The 24,852-nt window shown below is 40.2% G+C and overlaps 1 protein-coding gene across 2 annotated transcripts in view; it reads right to left on the reverse strand.

Moving 5' to 3' along the window:
• The window catches only part of CNTNAP5 (contactin associated protein family member 5), a 1,181,085-nt gene that overhangs the window by 42,813 nt on the left and 1,113,420 nt on the right, over window positions 1–24,852 (reverse strand). For both annotated transcript variants that reach the window (XM_010596415.3, XM_064287363.1), the window contains exons 20-21: window positions 8,646–8,776; window positions 622–709 (exon numbers count right to left, since the gene is read on the reverse strand). In XM_010596415.3, coding sequence (XP_010594717.1) covers window positions 622–709; window positions 8,646–8,776 — 219 coding nt within the window. The remainder of the gene's footprint in view (window positions 1–621; window positions 710–8,645; window positions 8,777–24,852) is intronic.

Consider the following 24,852-nt stretch of genomic DNA (forward strand, 5'->3'; position numbering starts at 1 on the left):
AAAAAATATAACAATTTCAACCTTGTTTGCACATAATAAATATCCCCGACATATATAAAATGAAAACTCACAGAACTTCCAGGAGAAAAGAGAAAACCACCGTTATAGTAGATTTCGAATCTCTTTCAATTGTTGGTGAGTTAGTAAAGAAACTAAAGATTTGAACAGACCAATTAGCAACGCCTCACACAAGTTTCTATAAAGCGACTACTTGCCACTAAGTCCTTTTCGACTTGTGGCGACCCCATGCGTGTTGGGGTGGAGCTGGGCTCCATAGTTTTCAAGGGCAGATTTTTCAGACATAGATCACCAGGCCTTTCTTTCGAGGCATCTCTGCGTGGACTTGAACCTCTAACCTTTATTACAAGCTGAGCACATTAGTCATTTGCAGTGCTCAGAGACCCCCAGCTTCTTAAAGAAGATATAAATACTAGTCCCCACTCTGCCCACTGCTCCCTGCCCCCCACGACTTAGCATCTCCTGTACCAGAAATTTTGGTTACAAATCCTGGACATTATGGCAAGAAGCCCCAGAATTGAATCAACTAAAACTCTAATGAAAATCACTTATTCATTTATTTTTACCAAACCCACTGGAAAGGTAGGGAGTAAAAGAACAAACCTGTGACTCTGCCCAAAGTGAGTGACCTGAGAGCCCTGAACTCGACATCTGGGGAGAAGATATAACTTAACCGGAGCTGTTGATCCACCTGCAAGAAAACAGAAAAAAAGGCTGCAACAGCAGAGGTCTGTGGGTAAAAGTCATAAAAAACTTTACACTGGAAACAGCTGGAAAATACCAATAGAGCAGAACCCTCTCTGGGATCTCTCTGCAGAGATTAGAAATGTCTGGCTAATTCTCCCACAATGCACACAAAAGACCCTTTCTTTTCCCTGTGTGAAATGAAGGCTTCACACACACACACACACACACACACACACACGCATGCACACACACACATGCTCACGCACACACTCACAGGTCTTCTCCCCACTGAGATTTTCTCACCACCTTCTTTGCTGCAAACAAGCAAACGAAACCTTCCCACGACTTACTCTGCAGGTTAACACTGGACAGGAAGAGGCTTCATCCCCAGGTCTCCTGCCTTCTCCCATTTCCTCCTAGGGCCATCACTGCCTTCTCTGCTCCATATTTTCACCTGGTCTCATTCAGGTGTGGGCTAGAGGGTATTCTGGGAAAGGCCTGAGCTTCGGCAAAAAGGTAATTGGAATTCCCTGGTGAGGAAAGTCTAGCTGAACAATTGCACCTAAAATAGACTGCAGATAATACCACCTTTTGAGGATTTGCAGGATTGAGGGTCAAATTGAACCCCAGGGGCCATGGTTCTCCTCTTTTCCTCACCCACTGCTAATTCCATTTCATTCTGCTTGTTCCCATCCTCCTCATGCCTAAGCAGCATGTCCTGTCTCACCCTACTTTTTTAATCTAATCATATCCTATTTGCTTCTTCCAGGACTGACTCTGAGTGTGTATATGGTGCTATGCCTAGAAAAGGTCCTTTGCAGAAGGGGTGGTTGCTCAGATTGGTTCTCCTAAAGGAGCCTCCTGGGCCTGCGGGGTTTTCTCTGTGGCAGGAGTCACTGCCTATGCCCTGTGATACACAATCGCATGGTTTCTTGTATTTTATACGCTGGCAGTGTTTCATTCCATTGCACACGAGGTCAGCACGAGGCTGGGGCCAACTTGATGGCAGCTAATGACAACTTTTACTAAATTAGGCAGTAATACTACTTGCTATTTATCAAACACTCTGTGCACCAAACACCACACTAGTATGTATTTCAAAATGTATCCCTCCTTAGAGAACTATGAAATAGGTGTTACTATCCCTGCATCACAGATGGAAGGGCTGATGGTCACAAGGATCAACGGCTTGCCCAAGGCCACCCACCTCTCAATGTTGTATTTATTTACGGTACATCCCCTGTAGCTATGTGAGCAGTTTGTATACAATCACTGTGTCTTTTTTATTATTGAATTTCTAGAATACTCATTCAACAAACAGTCGAGTATCTACTGTGTCCCAGACATGTTCTCAGGGTTCACACCCTCCAGGAAGCTTTCCTTGATATCTTGGTTATATTGGCTGACCCTCTTCTCTGTTCCCATAAGGCCTTTTTCCACCTCTAAGTTTATGTTTAAGATGCTGCATTATAATGATCTGCTTGTGTTTATGTGTTCGTTTGTCACTACAATATTATCTCTAGGCAGGAGTCCTGGTGGTGCAACAGTTAAGCACTCAGCTGCTAACTAAAACGTTGGCTGTTCAAACCTACCCATTGATGCTGCAAAAGAAAGGCCTGGCTATCTGCCTCCATAAGGATTACAGCAAGAAAACCCTGTTAGTCAGTTCTACTCTGTCACATAGGGGCACTGTGAGTTATAATTGACTCAATGGCACTCAACAACACCACCAACATTGGCTCTGGGAGGATAAAGACCATATCTTCTCCATATCTGCTTTCTATAGGATCTAGCATGGGCACTGGAAAGGTAACTCCTAACACAGGCTTGTTGGAGAAGTAATACATGCGCTAAATTGACTCTCTTGATAGCTGGTAGACCATGAAGACAGAACCCATCACACAGCTGGATGCCTCAAGCTGCCCTGGTGGCCCTCTCTCCTTTAGTAACACATAGGACCTTTGGTACCTTGGTCCCCATTCACAGTCTGTTTAGAACTTTCACCTCCCTCCTCCTATTCTCCCTTTGGAACTGCACAGACCAGCAGCGGCAGGATCCCCCTCCTCAGGCCTTGTTTCCCAGTAGAGAAGGGGGCTGAGGTTAAAGAGAGTTTCCTGATAAGTGGAGAGCAGTAAAAGAATTCTTAGAACTGGAGATTGAGATGAGATCCCCCTAACTTCCGCCCCTCACCTCCTCCCCAGGTTCCCTAGGGCCAGCTTCACCTACCAACTACAAATAGTTCCCTGAACATTGACAGAGAAAAGTTTGCCCTGCATTCAAATCCCCCATATACAAGAGCTAATTGTTCAAGTAAAAGAGTCATCCGTGTCTCATTCCTCTCCTTGGAAGAAATTTGAGGGCTCCCTAGCACTTTAACCAGATGACTAAGGAAGAAGGGAAGGAACTGATTGACATTCAAAAAGATTTTTATCAAAATGAGCATTTGTAAAGGTTTGCAGAGAAAAGTCGAATGACTCAAGACTTGAGGTAATCAGTGGCCAGTGGACGGTTAGGGGGAAGCACTAGAGCCCTGACATGGGAGGAAGGGCAACGGAGCAGTCATACTAGTTCAGGTACTGGGTTATCTAGTTGAAAAGCAATCAAATACAAAAAGTAATCAAAGCAAACAAACAAGAAAAGGTTAAAAATTTTAATTAAAAAGAAAAACACTGCTGTCTAATCAATTCTGACTCATAGAGAACTATAGGACAGTGGAGAACTGCCCCATAGTGTTTCCGAGCCTGTAAATCTTTACAGAAGCAGACTGCCACATCTTTCTCCCACAGAGCAGCTGGTGGATTTGAACTGCCAAAGTTTTGGTTAGGAGCTGAGTGCTTTAACTACTGCACCACCAGGGCTTCTCTAAAAAAAAAAAATGTTGGGCTACCAAAAATACTGTGTGTATTTTTACTACGTTTATACTTCTGATATGTGCTAGACAATCATTGAAAAAGTTAATGGGAAAATCATTATTTTGTTAGACTATTATTCCTACTTCATGGTTTGGTACTGTTTTTTTAATTACAGTTGGTGTAGTGCAACCGGATGAGGCACCGGTTGGGTAAGGTTTTGAATATGCCCTAGACAAGGTGTATCAATGAAATGGCCCCAGACATTGGAACCTTGGCTACCCAGTGATCTTGCTCAAGGCATTAAATGGGATGAGAAAAGGGAAGGAAATGGAATAAATCTTTGCTGAGCACTCCATGCTTGGTTCTTTAGCTATGTTCTTTCTAAAATATTTACAAGAACTGGTTTCAGTCAGTTGCATTGGCCCACTTTTTTAATAGATAAGTGGGCTGAGGCTCAGAAAGGTGAGTAACTTGATTATGATCATATAGTGTAAGTGACAGAGCAGGGATTCACACCCAAGTCTCTCATGTTGGGATGCCTCTCTCAGCCTCAGGATCTACATCTCTCAAAGAGCGAATCAACTGTGTTGGCTTCAAAATTTTCTGAGTTTAAACATCTCTGCCTCGAGTTCTTACTGCTCCCTGCACTGCTTTGAAAATAGTGTGTTCTTAACGAGTATGTGCCTATGGCTGACTATTATAGATGTGAGTCAGAAGCAAGTCCTTTTTACTGCTCTCTCGCTTGCCTGATTGGGTCTTGCATTTGTGGAAGAGAAGACAAGCACTACAGAGCAGGGGACAAAAGGAGTCATAAAAAAAAAATAGATAAATTTTTTTTTTATATACATGTGCCCGCCATATCTCCTTCCAGATGTCACATTAGGACCTAAGTAAAAAATATTTTAAACATTTTGAAACTAGAAGTCATCATTCCCATCTCTTGCTTCTTTTAATCTTGCCCCAAACTTAACTTGGGAGCACTGGTGGTTCAGTGGTAGAATTCTCACCTTCCATACAGGAAACCCAAGTTTGATTCCCAGCCGATCCACCTCATGTATAGTCACCCTCAGTCTGTCAGCAGCAGCTTGTATGTTTCTATGACGCTGAACAAGTTTCAGCAGAACATCCAGACTAAGACAAGCTAGGAAGAAAGACCTAGAAATCTACTTCCAAAAATCAGCCCACGAAAATCCTGTGGATCTCAAAATCCTGCAGCGGGATGTGGGGATGGCACAGGAACAGGCAGCATTTCGTTCTGTGCTCACAAGCTTCCTTTGAGTCAAGGGCCAACTTGATGGTAGCTAACAGCGAACTTAACTTCCTCCAAAGTCTTTTTCCCTCTATTTAAAAGTAAATGCTAGAGGTAAGCCAAGTAAATTCTGATCACTCAGGGGTTGTTATTCGTACGATGTCAGTGGCATCTCTAGGGGGGTGTGTGGGATGTAGATTGCAACCCTTAATACCATGAGAGAGGGTGACACCAAAATGACCCCAGGGTCTGCAGCAGTAGCAGCGGTGGCTACGGGCAGGACAGTGTTGTAGGGCAAGGGGCTGCCAAGGCAGTAACATCACTAAGGTCACCTATCACCTAACGTGGTAATTTATCACCACCACCACCCCCATCCCCGCTCACCCGCCAGTCACTGGGGTTGGTGTCACCTAATGTGGTAACTTCTCACTTACAAATGTGAGAGGGGAAGAGCTGTGGGGAGGTGGGGGGCAGGCAGAGATAAGAGGGGCTGGGTCACACTGTCCATCGGGGAGGCAGTTTGCCATCTGGGCTTGCCCACCCCGGGCAGGGTTGAGTGCCACCATGAATTACTACACTGAGTGACACCAACCCTAGTGACTTTACCATATATTTGACTGTTATCCCTGAACTTTCACCTGGCCCAGAAAACTGTCACCTTTGACTCCTCTCATATCCTATATCCAAAGGCCACCAAATGCTAATAATTTTACTCATAAAATCTCTCAGATCCTCCTCTCCGCGACTCTTCCCACTGCACTAGTGGAGGCCCTCAGCATCTCCCCCTGACTGGTCTCTGTCTTATTCACTGTCATTCCTAAATGGATCTTTTTCATGCAGTGATCACAATAAGCCCCTGAAAATGGAAATGCTACTTCTCTGTCTAAAATCGCATGATTTTCCTTCACCCTTCCACAGTATCAATTTTAATCTTCTTCACATAGTACAATAAGTTCTCTACAAGTCATTCATTTAGTTAACAAATGTTTATTGAGTGACTACTATATGTCAGGCACTGCTGTATAAAGTGGAGATTTAGTAGTAATCAAAACAGATAAAATCCTTGTCTTCATGAAGCTTATATTCCAGAGGACGGACATAGTACAGTAAATTAAATAAATACAGCATGCAAGGTAGTGTTGAGTGCTAAGAGAAAAAACAAATTAATCAAGTAGTAAGGGGATTGACATCAAAGAGGGTTGTTGTATTAAATAAGATGATCAGAGATGGCCCCACAGAGAAAGTGACATTTTAAGTGAAATTCTGAAGGAAGTACAATGACTAGGGATTCAGACATATGGGGAAATAGAAACTTAGGCAAAGGAAACAGTGAGTTCAAGAGCTCTGGAAATATAGCAAAGAGGCCAAAGTGGCATGAGTGGAGTTACAGAGGGGATGGTAGTAGGAGATACGATCAGAGAATAACCATTGGAAAGAGGGTAGGCGGGCGCCACCTCATGGAGATTCCTGGAAGCCACTGCAAGGTCTTCGGTGTTTACACGAGAAGAGAAGCTATTGGAGGGTTTGGACAGAATAGTATCTCAGTCTGACTAATCTTATAATGGGATCACTCTGGCTTCTCTGTTGAGAATAGACTTCAGAGGAACAAAAAGAAGCAGGGATATGCCAATTAAGAGCAATTGTAAACTGCAATAATCCATGGAAAGGATGAAGGTAGCTTGGGTAGGGTAGAAGCTGCTGATCTATGGGATGGTGCATGGAAGATAATGAGACGTATCAGACAGAAAACCACAATGTTGAACCTGAGAAACCGGAAGATGGAGCTGCCATTACCTAAGATGTGGAAGGTTGGGGGTGGGGGTAGCTTATTTTGGAGAAGACTCAGTTTTAAATTTGTTACATTCTAGATGCTTAATACACATCTAAACAGATATGTCAAGTAGGCCATTGGAGATATAGGTCTGGCATTCAGGGGAGAAGATTGAAATATAGATATATATTTGGGATTGATTAACCCATGTATAGCTGACATTTAAAAATGTGAGATTGAATGAAATTACATATGGAATGAATCTAGACACAAAAGAGAGGAATTTAAGATCAGAGACTTGGGGAGCTCCAACTGGTAGAATTTGGTAAGATAACAATAGACCAGCAACAGACTCAGAATGAGCAACCAATATAGGCAGAAGGAAAAACAGGTGAGTCTGGTGTTCTGCAAGCCAAGAAAGAAAGAATTTCAAGAGCAGAAACCAATCACTGTGTCAAATGTCATGGAGAAGCAAATAAGGCAAGGACTGAGAAATGGCAATTGGATTTTGCAAGGTGAGGCTATTAAAAAAAAAAGTCCTGAAAAGAGCAATTTTGGTGTAGTACAAGGACAAAAATCTCAGTTGGTATGGGTTTAAGAAAAAGGAATAGAATATTTGGAACCAAATATATACACAACATTTTCAAGGATATGGGCAGGAAAATGAAAGAGAAAAATGGATAGTATATGAAGGGGAAACTGAGTCAAAAGAGTTTTGTTTTTCTTCTCTGAGAGGCTTTTTTTTTCTAATAGTGTAATAATTGCATGTTTTATGCATTTGGGAAAGATGGTAAAAACGGAGAGTGGGGAGAAAGTTGGAGCAGTACCTTTGAGTAGGCAAAAGGGTACAAGATCCATCATCCAGCCAGAGGGTCAGGCTGTACTAGAACTATGGAGAGCAACTGTCCACAACAACAGGAGGGAGACTGAGTATGCAGACACAGATCCAAGTAGCGGGCAAATGTGGTTTCTAGAATGTGGATATTCTCTTCTGAATGCTACATTTTTCTCAATATACAAGAAAGCAAGGCTATCTGCTGAAAGTAAAGATGGAGTTGCAATTGTTAACAATATAAGGAGGGAGGAAATTTAAAATGGTCATATAGGAGAACAGGAGAGCGGATGGACTAAAGAAAATATGGGGTGATTGCTGGGCAGATTTAAGGGCTCACCATGGGTCATGATTCTAAGCAGAATGATATAAACTCTCCCTAGTCTCAATCGTGCTCAGCTGTCACCTGCTGCCGGCCCTTAACTCCAAGTCCCCTGGGACTGATGAATGCCTACCACACACCAGGCTGCTTCCAATGGCCCTGCCTGTGCTCACATGGACTGTCTTTCTGAGCACTGTCTTGTTCTTTCTACACCTAGCTAACTCCTACTCAACTTCAAGACTCCGTTTATTTCTGGCTTCCTCCAGGTAGTATTTACTAATGCCCAGGAAAGGTCAATGCTTCCATTGTTCTCATCGTGCATACCATAGTCCTCCTCATCACCAACCACCCCAGTTGCCATTGAGTCATCTCTGACTCATGGTAGCCCCATGTGTGTCAGAGTAGAATTGTGCTCCATAGGATTTTCAATGGCTGATTTTTCAGAAGCAGATCTACAGGCCTTTCTTCTGAGCAGCTCTGGGTGCATGAGCCTCCAATCTTTCAGTTAGTAGCTGAGCAGGCTAATCGTTTGCACCACCAGGGATTCCAGCCCTTTTTACACTCTCTTGTAATTTCCTCTTTGCCTATGTGTCTTCCTCACTATACTCTAGTTCAGATGTCAGAATCACATGCTATTACAACACAGATTGCTGCCTCCTCACTCCAGTTTCTGATTAAGTAGAGCTCGGGTGGGGCCCAAGAATTTGCATTTCTAACGAGTTTCCAGGTGATGCTGAGGCTGGGAGTGGAGGAGGGTAGAACAGTTTGAGGACCACTGTCCCAGTTCTTCAAAGGCTGGGGCCAAGCATGATTCAGAACTGTATCCCCAGCACTTGGCTCCACATCTGGCTCAGAAAAGTGTTGTTGAGCTGCCACGGCACACATGGCAGCAAGGGAGGAGGGAAGTAATGTACCTGAATGGTGAGCTCTCTCCCTTCTCGGTTAATCTTCAAGCGATGTATCCTTCTGTTGGCAAAGTTCTCTACATCAATGGTGAAGACATGGCTTTCTTCCTTGCTTAACTGATAGCGAACCTGTAAGCTTCCTTGAAAGAAAAATATCAGAAATTAGAATGTAAAATATGACCCACTGCATGCAAACGTAAAAGGCAATCTGATCATTGTTTTTTAATTCAGCGTTATTCTTTTCTAGGAAGCGTTATAACACTTCAAAAACTTATATCATTCAAAATATAAAGAGATATGACATATGTTGTTACTATGGTGTCAGTGACTACGTAATTTTGCTTAGGTACAAAATAAAAAAAAAAAGTGTGTGTGTGTGTTATTAGGAGCTAAAATACCATTTTGGAAAAAGACAAACTACAGGCCTGTTTTGTAGCTGAATTTTGAAAACTTGAATAAGATTGAGTTTAGTCCTTTTCTCCTCTCTCTGATTCCTACATCTCCCTATAAATCCCTTTCTCCCTAATTGGCTTCTCCCTTTTAGACAGAGGAGGAGGACTCCCTTCTGCCATCATACAGGATGCCCCTGATTGAATCATATTTTGGTTCAGGCACAGTGATTCACTTTAACCCTTTATAGCCCGTTGGGAGATTCAAATGTCTCTAGAAGAGTGTTTTCAAATAGCTGATCGCAATCCATTGGAGGTAAGAAAATCAGTTTGCTGGGTCTCAATCAGCATTTCTTAAAAATTGGAACAGAACTGAAAAGGAAATATGAGAGTCCCAAGAAATACATTAAGGACAAATAGTATAGCAGTTGACATATCTGTGTTTATGTGGATAAGAGAAAGAGAATGAGAATATTAGGATACAATTCAAAATTATTTTTGTACTGTAGGTTAAATTTCAAAAGGTTTGAAAGCCACTATGTAGAAGACAATCACCCTAGGGAACAGACATTTATCAAGTGGCTACTTTGTCTCAGGCACATTCTCATTTAACCCTCGCCACATGTCATTGGTTGAGTGAGTTGAAGTGACTGGCCTCAGTGCACACTGTTTCTTGTCTATTGCGTGATGGTGATCTTTTCTGATTCCCTTGGAATCTACGCACACCAGACGGCATGAGCTCTACCCGTGGCACGCCACAGAGGAGTTTCCATGGGTGAGGGAAACTGGCAATTGAGGGACTGTGTATAAGCTGATGGTCACTAGGGAGAAAAGAATGTTTGCACAAATTTAGGCCAAGAAGGTTAAGGTGTGATTAATTGTGGAGTCCACTTGCTTCTTCCCATTCCTTGGCCCGACTTTTTCTCATGTTCCAAAAATATATCTGTGACTTTTCTCAGGCCTCCCATTTTTCCCAGGCTGCCAATCTCAGGCAGATAAGAGGCTTGCATGTAAATCAGAGTGAAAATGACTGACCACCTGTTTTCTCTCTAGTTGTTGTTGTCAGTTGCCTTCAAATTGGTTTAGATTCACGGCAACCAAAGTGTGCAGAGTAGAGCTGCTCCATAAGGCTTTCAACACTATAGCGTTTCAGAATCAGATTGCCAGGCCTGTCTTCCAAAGAGCCTCTGGATGAGTTCAAACCACCAGCCTTTTGGCCTGTAGTCAAGTGCTTAACCATTTGCACCACTCAGGGACTGCTCTCTCTTTAATATCTGATTAATAATAACAATTATTTTAAAAACTGCTTGTTTTACACATATAAAGTCCTATTCATGTAAATTGCAATGCACATAAATGTAAAATAAGACTGTAAAATAATCTAAGACAGAAAATGAAAAATCCTGGGGCTCTGAGGCTATTGCCTGAGGGAGTCTGCCCATAGAAGGAACTCTATACAGCCAATCCTGGTTTTCCTGATTCTTTCTCTCCTTTTGGTTCTAAATATTGCTTTTTTTTGTTGTTTTATCACTTTTCTTTTCCCTTAAAGCCATTACTTCCTAGCAGCAGCATATTTGGTGGTCAGAGGAGGCAGGGTTGGTTGATGGTGGGGTGTGTGGACATGGGACAAGTCAGTCCTAGCCTGACTAGGGTGGGAAAGTCCCATCTCCTGCACAGGTAGACCATTGGTCTTTATGTTTTTCCAGGCTTTTCTAACTACAAGAATCAGGTGTTTGAATATTTAATTCAATGCCATAAAGTAAATTGGTGTGTGATTGCTATATATCAGGTAAGTGGTAAGTACCATGTTCCTTGGGACCACTCAAACTCTGTTACAGTCCCCACAGTTTGGAAAATTCATACTCATATATGTACTTTCTTCATATTTGTCCATTTTAGGTATTTCCATTTTATACATCTTTACTAACACCTAGCTCACAACCATCCCTCTTAGGTGCCAATAATCTCAACAAGGACGTTGTCTATTAAAGTATTCTGAATCTTCCCCAACTTCCCAGTTTATATCAAAAATACCTCAACTAGTTCTTGGGAATTTTGATGCAATCAATACCTATTAAAAAAACAAACAAAAACCTAACATGATATTCTGAAACGTCTTGCTAATTCACTTGGAAACTCAATCCAAGACTTTTAAAAGTAAGTTCGACATAGAAGAAAATATTCTTTGGTGGTTATGAGAGGTGGGAGGGAAGGAGAGAGGGAGAGGGGTTTTCACTAATTAGGTAAAGGGAAAGACAACACACAATACAGGAGAGGTCAGCACAACTGGACTAAACCAAAAGCAAAGAAGTTTTCTGAATAAACTGAATGCTTCGAAGGCCAGTGTAGAAGGGGCAGGGGTTTGGGGACCATGGTTTCAGGGGACATCTAAATCAATTGGCTTAATAAAATCTATTAAGAAAACATTCTGCATCCCACTTTGCAGAGCAGCGTCTGCGGTCTTAAATGCTAGCAAGCGGCTATCTAAGATGCATCAGTTGGTCTCAACCTACCTGGAGCAAAGGAGAATGAAGGACACCAAAAACACAAGGTAATTATAAGCCCAAGAGACAGAAAGGGCAACATAAACCAGAAATTACATCAGCCTGAGACCAGGAGAACTAGATGGTGGCTGGCTACAATCAATGACTGCACTGACAGGGAACACAACAGAGAACCCCTGAGGGAACAGGAGAGCAGTGGGATGCAGACCCCACATTTTCATAAAAAGACAAGACTTAATGGTCTGACTGAGACAAGAAGAATCCTGGTGGTCATGGTCTCCAGGCCTTCTGTTAGCTTGAGACAGGAACCATTCCCAAAGCCAACTCTCCAGACAGGAATTGGACTGGACGATGGGGTAGAGAATGATACTGGTAAGGAATGAGCTTCTTGGATCAAGTAGACACATGAGACTATGTTGGCATCTTCTATCTGGAGGAGAGATGAGAGGGCAGAGGGGGTCAGAAGCTGACAGAATGGACACAAAAAGAGAGAATGGAGGGAAGGAGTGTGCTGTCTCATTAGGGGGAGAGCAATTAGGAGTATATAGCAAAGTGTATATAAATTTTTGTACAAGGGGGTGACTTGACTTGTAAACTTTCACTTAAAGCACAATAAAAATTTAAAAAAAGAAAATAAGTTTGATACCACTACAGACTGACTTCCAGTTCTCCATGGGGCACTGGCGTTCTGAGATGGAGACAGGGGCTGGAATCAGGCTGGAGGCTCATTAATCTCCTTCCAAAGCATCTTCCTCAGCGGCTTGGTCAGTGAGTTAAGAGCCATTCCTAGCCCTCCCATTTGCACTGTGTGACTCGGCCGATTATTATGAGCTTCACGCAGACTGTTGCTTCTCTGCTCTGTAGAACCCCAGACTCAGAGTTGATCACCCTGCCTCAGGCCTTCCTCTACGTACAATATCTGTCCTCTTCCATTTCTTCCTTAGAGTTCCAGTCTCCACCTCTTCCTTTCATAATGGTAAATATTGCAAGTTTATACTCTCATAGACAGTGAACTGCATGTGAGGGAAAGTGCTATCTAATAAATGGAATAAACTCAACAATGGGCTGTCATGGCCAGGAGTTCACCGATTTCTTGAAGGCATGGTCATGTGTCTCTGTCCTATTTTCTGTTAGCATATACTTGCATCACTGTCTTATAGAGAGTATACACCGTTGTGTGTGGACATCTGGACAGAGACAAGACGTTCACAACATGGACTTTAGAAATGAAATTTATTTGAGTACCACTTATGCCTTCCTTTCCAAATATGCTTCTGAAATAACCATATTTATACTGGAAGAGATTTTTTTGTCACTGGGGGTACCCTGAAAAACTCTTAAAAGTCTTAAAGGAGACTATTAATGTTGGAGTCCTAAAGTTGTATCCAGCCTCATTATTTTTTTAGATCTCTGAGCAAAATCCATTTCAATGGTTTTAGAATTAAACAACAGGTATTATCAATGCCACTTTTAAAACACTGGAAAAATTTATGACTACAAGAAAAGTACTTAAGCACAATGATAAAGAATTCTCTTCACATCAAAGAAGAGGTTGTTACATGCTACTAAACTTCCTTGTCATTTTCTGGACGAGTTTACCACCCCTTGGTTTAATGCACACATTTTATCAGGGTTAAGTTTCTGTTTATACCTCACTTTCATCTGAAGTATTTTTTCTCACTCCATTTTGCACAGATGTTAGGTGGTGAATAACTTTTAAACAATCGTAGTAACAGATAGAGTCAGATTTAGAAACCACACCAAAATGGCAACATGTGATCATCTCTGCCCAGAGTGTCCCTCCCCTCTAACCATTCTCATTCAGCTTTCTCCCACTTATCCTTCACAATTCAGTATTAGAGTACCTCTTTCAGGAAGCCTTCCCTGACTTCTTTAGCATGTCTTCCTCTGTTCCATAGACCCTGTCCTTACTGTTTTTCTAACTTGTGATCTTTTGTATTATCCATTTACTTACCTGTTCCCAACACAAAATTGGAAGCTTCTTGGAGCTAGGGAATATATCTTATCCATTTTGCATTTCCAGTGCCTGGCACATGGAAAGTATTCAGTGAATTTGAATGAAAGGAATGAAGAAGGGCGGGATAAAAGGAAGGAGAGAAAGAAAGAGCAAGGGAAAGAAAGAAGGAAGGGCCAAAAATTCAGTGGCATTCAGAAATTTTTCACATCTAAAGCAAGAAGTTCTTTGCAACAGTACAAATCTAGGTGGCACTTATTCTCAATAATTCTGGGAAACAGTTATTCTTAGATACTACCTCATCCTGGTGTTTACTGGCTTGGAGTTGTCTGGCAAATCCCAAAGGTGATATGCCAAAGAAAGTGGAAGTCAGTAGTTCCCACCCAGCTTCAGCCTCCTTCCCACTTGTGTCTCAGACGCCATAACTCAGGGAATTCATTCATGTTTGGACTCCCACCAACTTCACTGAGGCTTCTCCCTCTTATTAGTGTTTAGAGTTCTCTTTACCATGCATCTAGGCTTGTCTTATATGCCTAGCTAGCAGTTTTAAAATTTGTTTGAAATTGGAACACTTTATTCCAATGAAACCTATGGTGAAGGCTATTCTAGAAAACTGAAAAATGTGGAGCTGCTCCAGTTGAAGTGGGACTGGGGGCCTAGAGAGACTCGTCCACTGTCACTGACATCTTCCCCCACCCACCTCACCCTACAACCTCTTATACTGGCCAACAAAATACCTTAGGCTCCCAGGAGAAAAGTGGACAATGCTTGTCCTTCAGAATGACAACTCATCCTACCAGGATTTGATCACATGTCCCCCCTTGCCAGTTTCTTGTACAACTCATATGAGCTCCCTGGCCTAGAAGAGAGCCTTTACCTTCAGACTAGACCCTTGGGACCCCACACTCCCGTGTCTGGAAGGTCATATATGACAAGCTGTCCATCAGGTTTGGTTAAACTTTATGTTGATCAATGCTAGACTCTCTGTATATATCTAAGTAGTTATAACTAGCTCAGGAAAGAGATTTGTAGATATTGGGCCTATTTTCAAGGCTGCTTAACAAAGTATAGCCAAGTAGTGTTTAACAAGACATTTTACTATTCACCTCCTTCTTAACAATCACCTATAGATACAAAAAAAAAAAAATAGATAGGAATGGAAAATGATTGGTCTAATGGACAAGAAACTCAGAATTTAAAATACAAATCCTATGTAGTTTCAAGTCTTGTGGTGGGACTTAGGGTAAAGATTTGTTCATCTCGATTTTCAAGAACAACTTTGTTTGCTTGTTTTACCTCTCCCTACTTTTGCAATCTTCTTCCTCTAAACTGTCTACCACACTGCTACTATTCTAAATACCATATATCTGGACACATTGCTCTGGAATTAAAAATTCCAAGTTCCTCTAATTCTTCATGATAAATTCCAAATTCCTAGCCTGACATGCAAGTCCCATTCTTTACCTTTCCAACTTTGAAAATATTATTCATATCTTTAGTCACACCTGACCACTTAGCATCTGCCCAAAGAATGCTCCTCCTTGCCTCTGTGCACTTGTATGTTTGATCTCTCAGCTGAAAACACCCTCCTATGAGTAGGAACTGACTTGATGACACCTAACAACAACAACAAAAATGTTTACTCTTAGTAGCAATCTTATTATACTATGACTTCTTGGTCTATATCCTCTTCTTAAATTTAAACTTCCCTGGGGTGGATAGTTGCTTATTAATCTTTGTGTGTCAAGAGCATAGCAGGGCCTGCTATATTAAATCTCCAGAAAACTTTTGTTGAATCAAGTAGTCATTACAGAGTATATTATCACCACTTCATCAAAAGTATAAACTAACATTTATTTAATGCCTATTGACTGTCAGACACTAGAAAAACAAATAATTATGGTGCTATAAGCTGGGTTATTTCTATCTTTAATTGGCTTACAATTTAGTTGAAGAAAACAAAAGCAACAGTCATATTTGTCTGTTATTTTGTGTCTACCATATAATAAGCACTTAACCTGGTACTAAATTTACGTGTATTAATTAAATCCTCGGGTTAGGAAATAGAATTTTACGGAGGTAAGAAGCTGCACAACTAATAAAACATTGAAACGGGATTCAAACTCAGGAGTAAAAAACTTCAAAGTATGTGCTCCTTCCACTAGACTATGCTGCCTTCAAAGTGATATGTGGTAGAGAGGGTTAATGAGTAGATGAATACGGTGGTGAGCAGAGAGAAAGATGGATGATTTAATACATAATACATGCTTTGTGGATTCAAAACAATGAGCAGTTACAATGGTGGAGGCAATCAAAGAGAATCTTACAGAGGAGGAAGGGAAGAACATAGAAAAAAAAAACAGGAATGCACTTGGTGTAGCCGTAGAAATAGAAGCAGAGCAATGTAAATGAATTTTAGCACAGTTGAAGCAATAGAACTTGAGACCAGTAAAGTTGAGATAGAGAAGTGAAGCCTGCAACACCACTGGGAACTTGGAAGAAAATTCTATAAAGAGAGGACACATGGGAAGGCCTGTACTAGCATGACCAGGAATTTGAATTTGTTCCTCTAAAGAATCCCATAACAAGCTTTAATCACCTGTGGCTTGTCTCATTCTGCACAACGTGATACTCTAAGGGAATAAGCTTGAGCACCACAATGCAGATGTAACATCTAAAGGGAATGACACACTACTGGCTCTCACAGCATCAAACACTGGCCAGAGAAACAGTTTATCTAAGCATTGGATCACCACTGTGGCACAGGAATCCAATTCTCACACTATACCAGGAGCTGAATTTCCTTAAACAGAACATTTTCAGTTTCTTGTTTTACCATTTTGCTTTGAAAGAAGAGGCTCTTCTACATGTTAATTTCTCTCTGTTTTGTATCAGTACCTATTCCTGACTTACGCAGCTTCCTCTGGACCCCTTAGTTTCTACTTAACCAAACCACCTCCACCAACTAGCTCCTCTTCTGGTCTTCATCTCCTCATTCAGTGTTTCTACCATCCACCTGGTTGCTTAGGTCATAACTGTAGAGTCATCCTTCTTTCCTTCATTTCCCTCACCAGCACCCCCACACACATGTCTCACATTCAAGTGATCAACAAGCCCTGTTGTCTCTACCTTCTAAATAAATCCTGCATCTCTGTGCCTGTCTCCAGCTCCACGGCCACATCCTAACCCAGTCCATCATCATCTCTCACCTGTACCCTTACAACAACCTCTCAACTTGTCTTTCTGATTCATCTTACCTCCCTACCCCAACCTTCATTCTCCTCACAATAAGCTTTTTAAAGTAAAAATCAGATGCTACTACATAAAATGTATTAATGGTTTCCAAATGCACTTAAAACAAAATCCAATTTTTTTTCCCCATAGCCTTCAAGACCCTATATGATCTCCCCTGTAACTCTTTGATCTCATTTCATTCTACACTTGCTGTTGCTAACTATGCTCCAACTACTACTGGCTTTTATGTGTTCCCCTAATGTGTCGAGCTCAGTCCTGCCTCGGAAGTTCTCTCTACCTGGATTGCTCCTCTTCCAGATCTTTGGCAGAAGGTTTCCCCTCGTTCATGCCTTAGGATACATGTGACCCATGTACCAACAACTTCTGCATCCATACCTCATTACCTATATTTAACAATGTTTTTCACATGGTTGGTCATGATCAATTAGTGTAGTATGGAATCAATAACAGACTTCAGTATTAGTTATTACCACTAATTGCAACCGCTCCATAATTCCAGTTGTAAGCGTCCCATTCTCTGAGTACAATCTTCTACCTTTGTGGCTTATTCCCTCTAATCCTGGGTCTAAGGATTGATCCTAACCACCTATTTACTGTCCCTCAACCCCCTCGTGCCCTTTCTTCTCTCCTTACCCAGCTCAAATTGCCCAGTCATTGTAAAAGTCCTACTGTATACATTCTCAATTCCCTTGCACCACTGTTGCTGCATCAAACTTGGTGTATTTGCTTGGCAAAACCATAATTCAGCTAAAACCCAGGTCTCATCTATTCTATCCTACATGGTGCATCTGGCTGAAAAAAAAAAACACTCAAATTCTTCTTATGCCACTTTAAAGTCATGACCACAAACTTCAAGTGGCTTTTTTTGTGTCCTTTCAATTGGAGCATCTTCCCTAAGTCCATTCACCCACTGGGTCAGAAAACTATTTAATATCTTGTCACCTTTCCTTGACTTCCAACTGTATCTTCTTTTTCCTCATTCTTAGCTAAGGACCTCGGTTTGTGTTTCTCCAACAAAGTTAAAGAAATCAGAAAAAAACTTCTACAAATCCCTGCCACCATATTTACTGACCTAGCAATTTCTGAATCCAAATGCTCTGCCTTCCTTCCTATTAATTTAAATGGACTAAATAATAATAATAATAATAAAAGGACTAGCCAGGTTTTATCTAATGCTAACATATGCCTTCTTTCTTATGCCTCTCACTTAGTCAAAAACAGCAACACCCCCCATTCATTTACAATGTTTATTTTTTCTCTCTGCTAGATCATTGTTATTAGCATCTCTCTCAAAGAAAAAAAAAAAAAAAAAAGAAACCATTCCTGTATTTTTCCACTCTCCTTCAGTGTAAGTAAAACTCTATACTTCCCCTATACTTTTCAAATTGTTGGTCACGATCAATTAATACATCATGGAATTAATATCAGACTTCAGAATTTATTATTACCAATAATTGCAACCCCCATCCATAATTACAATTATATACAATTTCCACCTACTCTTATAAACTTATTGCAAAAAGATTTCACCCCGAGGCTCCATCAAAACATTTATAGTCAAAGTCATCAATGACCTGCATGCTGCTAAATCCAGTTGTTCATTCCCAATTCCCATCTTACTCCCATCAGCATTTGACATGGTTATGCTCTTGTCTTTGTAATACTCATTTGGCTTCCAGAACATTTCTTTCTCCTAGTTTTCTTCCCACTTCACTATCCACTCCTTCCCCCTTCTCTTTATTGGTTCTTTTGTTTCTCCTTGGCCTCCTGAGTTGAAGTCCCAGAGCTCTGTCCAAGGACTCTTTTTCTTCCCTATCAACACACACTGCTTCAGCAATCTCATCCAGTCTTATGGCTCTACATACCAACTAAATGCAAACCAATTCCCAAATATATGTCTCCTCCCTTCAACTTCAAAAAATAACCAAAACACTTGTCATTACATCAATTCCAACTCATAGCAACACCATGTATGGCATAGTGGAACTGCTCCATAGGATTTTCTTGGCTGTGATCATTCAGAAGTAGATTACCAGGCCTTTCCTTCAAGGTGCCTCTGGGTGTGTTCAAATTGCCAACCTTTTGGCTAGTACTCAAGCACTTAACTCTTTGTGCCCCCCAGAGACTCCTCCCTGAATTCCAGGCTCTTCTATTTAATTATCTTCTGGGTATCTCTACTTGGATGCCTAATAGGTACCTCAATCTTAATACACCGAAGGGTAAACTCATGATCTTCTCTCATAAATCTGTTCCACCCACATCTTTTCTATCTCAGGATTTGGTAATCTCACACTTCCAGGTGCTCAGCAAAGAAAACTTGGAGTCATCTTTGACATCTCTCTTTTTCTCATACCTTATGTCCTCAACTGCTAACCCAAAAGCCGGCAGTTCAAATCCACCAGCTGCTTTTTGGGAACCCTATGTGGGCAGTTCTACTCTATCCTATAGGGTCACTATGAGTCAGAAGCTACTTGACAGCAATGAGCTTTTGTCCATTATGTCACCACATACTTTTCCTTTCTCACTTCAAAATATATCCTAAGTCTAATCACTTCTTTCACTTCCTACAATTCCACTATTACCATCCTGGTTCAAACAACAAACATTTCTCAACCAGATTATTTCAATACTGTCCTAAATATTATTATTCTCCCCTTAATCTCTTACAGACAGGTTTCACCAGAGCATCCAAAGCAATCTTGTTAAGGTAGAAATCAGTTCAAATCAATTCTCTGCTCAAAGCCCTTCAAAGGATCCCATCTTGCCTAGCATAGAAGACAATCTGTTGTTATAATTCTAAGTCATAAGGCCCTCATTAAATCTCTGTCCTAATCTGCTACTACATTCTCTTTCTCTCTTGGGTCCAGCCAATATGGATTCCTTGCAATTCTCAAACAAGTGTGCATCTGTCTTGGACCTTTGCATTTCCTGTTCTCTCTGCCTGGTTTACTCTACCCTGGCTGCTAACCAAAAGGTTGACAGTTTGAAGCCACCAGGCACTCCTTGGAAACTCTATGGGACAGTTCTACTCTGTCCTATAAGGTCGCTATGAGTCGGAATTGACTCAACAGCAATGGGTTTGGTTTTTTTTTGGTTTGAATGTTCATATGACTCACATCCTCAACACCTTCAAGTCTTTGCTCAAGCATTGACTGCTTAAAAAGTTCTTCTCTGTTTCTCACATTAAAAACTGCAACTGGTTCCCCACCCCACACATATACATTCCTGCCCTCTATCATATCATGTTCTTTTCTTTCCCTATAGAGTTTATAATATTTTGCTAATTGTTACATTTATTATTTACCACCTATATCCCTCCATTACAATGTAAATTCTGTAAGGACAGAGATTTAATGAAATAAGAAAATTCTAAATAAGAAAATATAAATATGATTCACTGTACTTAGGATAAATATCATTTCAGACACACAACACCTGCAGACACATTCTGGATCACTATGTAAAAACGTGTCTTGTAGTGGATTATGGTCAAATATATTTGAGAGGCCTGATCTTTTAAATCACTCTGTCTTATAATACCAGTAGTCTGCATGTTTATTTTTTGATTTGTTTAGTGCTTTTCTTTCTCCATTAAATTGTAAGCTCCATGAGAGCAAATTGTACCTGTGTTTTTCCACCTGGCTTTCCCAATGTCAAGAACAGTGTCTGGCATATAGTGAGGCTCGAAATATTTATTGTATTATTTACTTATATAATGAATGAGTGAATAGGTAGTTTGAGAGATATTTTTAAAAATCATTTTCTTTTTCTTATAGAATATAAGCAATTACTTCAGCATTGATAATGGAACTTTTAATAATTATTGTTATAGCTATAAATGTTATCTATTGCTATTGCTATTATAATCAGTATCACTAAATTAACATGTATTGATTGCCCATTTCGTTCCAGAGGCTATCTTAATTCTTTTCTTATATTTATTATTTTGTTCTCAAAATATGACATACTCATTTTATGCTAATTTACATGTGGAGGATTTAAATCTGTCTAGTCAGATTGGACTCTTGGACATGAGCCATCTCACATATCTTTTCTCTCTAATTCCACTGTGATTTGTATTTTCTTGCAGAGCTGCAGCCATGCTCTGCATCCCTTCCTTAACTACTATCATGAAAATCTAAGCATTTAATAACAAACAACCTAAATATCCATCAATAGGTGAATAGATGAAGAAAATGTGGTATTTAGGGAGAAATCACAAATGTTTTAGGGCCAAGTGAAAATGAAAGCTCAAGACACCAAAATTTATGGGATGAAGCAAAGGCAGTACTCGGAAGGAATCTTATAGTAATAAATCCTACATGAAAAAAGAAGAAAGATCTGAAATTCACAGCCTAACTTAATAACTCCAGGAACTAGAAAGAGAAGAAAAAACTGTCTAAGCCTACCAGAAAACCAAAACCTGTTGCTGTCATGTCGTTTCCAACTCATAACAACCCTATAGGACAGAGTAGAACTATCCCACAGCGTTTCCAAGGAGAAGCTGGTGGATTAGAACTGCTAACCTTTTGGTTAGCAGCCACACTTTTAACCATTGCACCACCAGGGCTCCAAACCTACCAGAAGAAAGCAAATAACAAAGATCAGAGCAGAAATAAATAAAATCAAAAACAGAAAAACAATAGAGAGAATCAATAAAATAAGTTGGCTTTTTGAAAAAATCAATAAAATGGACAAACCTGTAGCTACACTGACAAAGAAAAAAACAGAAAAAATGCAAATAATTAAAATAAGAAATGAATGAGGGGACATTACAACTACCCCTGTAGAAATAAAAAGAATTATGACAGAATGTTATGAACAATTGTATAGCAACAAACTGGATAACCTAGATGAAATGGACAATTGCTTAGAAGCACACAACTTACCCAAACCAACTCGAGAGGAAATAAAAAATCTCAACAGACCAATAACAAGTGAAGAGATTGAATCAGTGATCAAAAACCTTCCAACAACAACAAAAAAGTCCTGGACCAGATGGTTTAAAAGGGGAATTCTACCAAACTTTTAGAGAAGAAGTGGTGCGAATCCTGTTTAAACTTCTCCAAAATATAGAGAAGAAAGAGATACTCCCAAATCTATTCTATGAAGCAAACATAACTCTGATACCAAAACCAAAAACACCACAAGAAAACTACAGGTCCATATCTCCCAGATGCAACAAAATACTAGCAAACAGGATCCAACAGCATATTAAAAGTGTCATAAACAATGACCACGTGGGATTTATTCTAGAAATGCAAAGATGGTTCAATGTTACAAAATCAATCAAAGTAATGCACCACAAAAATTCCTGGTGGCACGGTGGTTAAAGCACTAGTCTACTAACTGAACGGTCCAACCCACCAGCTGCTCCGTGGGAGGAAGATGTGGCAGACTGATTCCATAAAGATTATAGCCTTGGAAATCCTTTGAGGCAGCTCTGTTTTGTCCTATAGAGTCACTATGAGTCAGAATCAACTCAATTGCAATGAGTTTTGTGCATTTTTTGTAATACACCACATCAATAGAACAAAATAATAGAACTGTATGATCATCTCTATGGATGTAGGAAGAGCATTTGATAAAATTCAACACAATTTCTTGCTGAAAACCCTAAAGAAGACTACATAGACGGTAAATGCTTCCACATGATTCAGGGCATATAAGAAAAACCAACAGCTAACATTATACTTAACAGAGAAAGACTGAGAGCTTTCCCCTTGAAATTGGGAAGCAGACTAAGGTGCCCGTTCTTACCACATCCATTGACTATTTTATTAGAAGTTCTAGCCAGAGCAATAAGACAAGAAAAAGAAATAAAATTTATCCAGATTGGAAAAGAAGTAAAATTATCTCTGTGGATATGATCCTATATATAGAAAATCTCAAAGGATCTGCAAGAAAACTTCTAGACCTAATACAGGATTTAACAAACTTGCAAGATGCAAGGTCAACAAACAAATATGTGTTGAGTTTCTATATACCAGCAATGAGAAATCCGAAAGGGAAATTAGGGAAACAATTCCATTTACTATAGTTTTTAAGAGAATAAAATATTTAGGAATAAATTTAACCAGGGACATAAAGGGGTTATACAATGAAAATTACAAAACACTGCTGAAAAAGATTAAAGAAGACCTAAATAAGTGGAAAATTTTTCCATATTCATGGATTAGAAACCTTAAAGCAACCTATAGATTCAAAGTGATCCTGATCAAAACTCCAACAACCTTCTTTACAGAAAAAAAAATCCTAAACTTTGTAGAGAATGTCAAAAGGCTTTGAATAGCTAAAGCTATACTGAAGGAAAAGAAAAAAGTAGGAAGGCTCATAGCCCAAAACCAAACCTACTGCCATCAAGTCAATTCCAACTCGTAGGGACCCTATAGTACAGAGTAGGACTGCCCCATAGGGTTTCCAAGGAGCATCTGTTGGATTCAAATTGCCAACCTTTTGGTTAACCACTGCTCCACCAGGGTTCCCAGGAAAACTCATAGTTCCTGATTTTAAAACATATAATACAGCTATAGATATCAAAACATCATGATACAGGCATAACAATAAACACATAGACCAACGATCAATCACAAAAGAACAAATATTGTATGACCTCACTTATATAAAAAGACATGAAAAGACAAATGTATAGAGACAGAAGTTTATTAGTGGTTACCAGGGTTGGAAAGGAGAGAATGTAGGATCTACCAGTGATGGAAAAATCGCATTGATTTAAGGGTAGGGTTGCACAGATGATTATTGCAATTGCTATCAATAAATTGTACACCTGAGATAGAAATATTTACAACAACGGCCCCCCCAAAAAGAGTAGCTGCTGAGGCTGCTTATGTACAACCAAACACCTCATGGAATTTGGTTCCTTGGGTTGGTGGTTTAAGTTCATGTTTTCATGTGACATCCTAGCTAACTGGCTTAATAACTCCTAGTTTGTTGTATAGTTCCTGGGGTCTTAAAAGCTTGCAAGCAGCTATCCATGGCATAACAATTGGTCTCTATTCACCTGGAGCAACAGAGGAAGAAGGAGCATCAGGGATAGGAGGAGAAAATGGAATGTGTGGCTAATTGCCTCCATGAACAACTGCTACCTTTACCATGATACCGTAAGGACTGGCTGATACCAGGCTACCATTACTGAACATTTTGAGCAAAGGTTCTATAAAAGAATCTTGATCAAAAGTGAGAAAATGTAGATCATAATTTCAAACTCCCAGGGGATCCAGACTACTACGGCTCTGAGGCAATCTTTAAACCTTAAACTAAAAATGTCCCCTGAAGTCTTCTTAAAAACAATAGTTTAGCTTAATTAGTAAAAAAATTCTGCCTTGAGCCTTATGCTCCTTTAAGAACTATCTATATGGGATCAAACTGACAACAGAAACTCAAAAGATTAGATAGAACATATGGGGCAGTGGGCTTATGTTTATGGAGAAGAACAACTCAGAAAAGGAAGGTGAGAATGATTGCACAACTTGAAAAATGGAATCAATGCCACTGAATTGTACATTTAGCAACTATTGAATTGGTGTTAAGTTTTGCTCTGAATGTTCTCAACAACAACAAAATAAATTTCTTTTTTTTTTAAATTGTAGTTGTTGGTAGGTGCTGTCAAGTGGGTTACAATTCATAGTGACCCTATGTACAACAGAATGAAACACTACCCGGTCCTGGGTCATCCTCATGATTGTTGTTATGATTGAGCCCATTGTTGCAGCCATTGTGTCAATCCATCTTGTTGAGGGTCTTCCTCTTCTTTGCTGGCCCTCTACTTTACCAGGATCCCCATGCATCTGTTCAGTTTGTCGTACTGTGGGAGCTTGTGTGTTGTCGTGATGCTGGAGGAATGCCACCAGTATTCAAATACCAGCAGGGTCACCCATGGTAGACAGGTTTCAGCTGAGCTTCCAAACTAAGACAGACTAGGTAGAAAGGCCTGGTGATCTACTTCTGAAAAAATTAGCCAGTGAAAACCTTCCAAAAATTAACCCCCCTGTGGAAAAAAAAAGAGAATGTGGCACATACGTACAGTGAAATATTACCCCATCATAGAAAGAAATGAAGTTCTGATGCATGTT

The sequence above is a fragment of the Loxodonta africana genome, chromosome 6 (genome assembly GCF_030014295.1).
Source record: "Loxodonta africana isolate mLoxAfr1 chromosome 6, mLoxAfr1.hap2, whole genome shotgun sequence".
In the NCBI taxonomy this organism is placed as follows: Eukaryota; Metazoa; Chordata; class Mammalia; order Proboscidea; family Elephantidae; genus Loxodonta; species Loxodonta africana.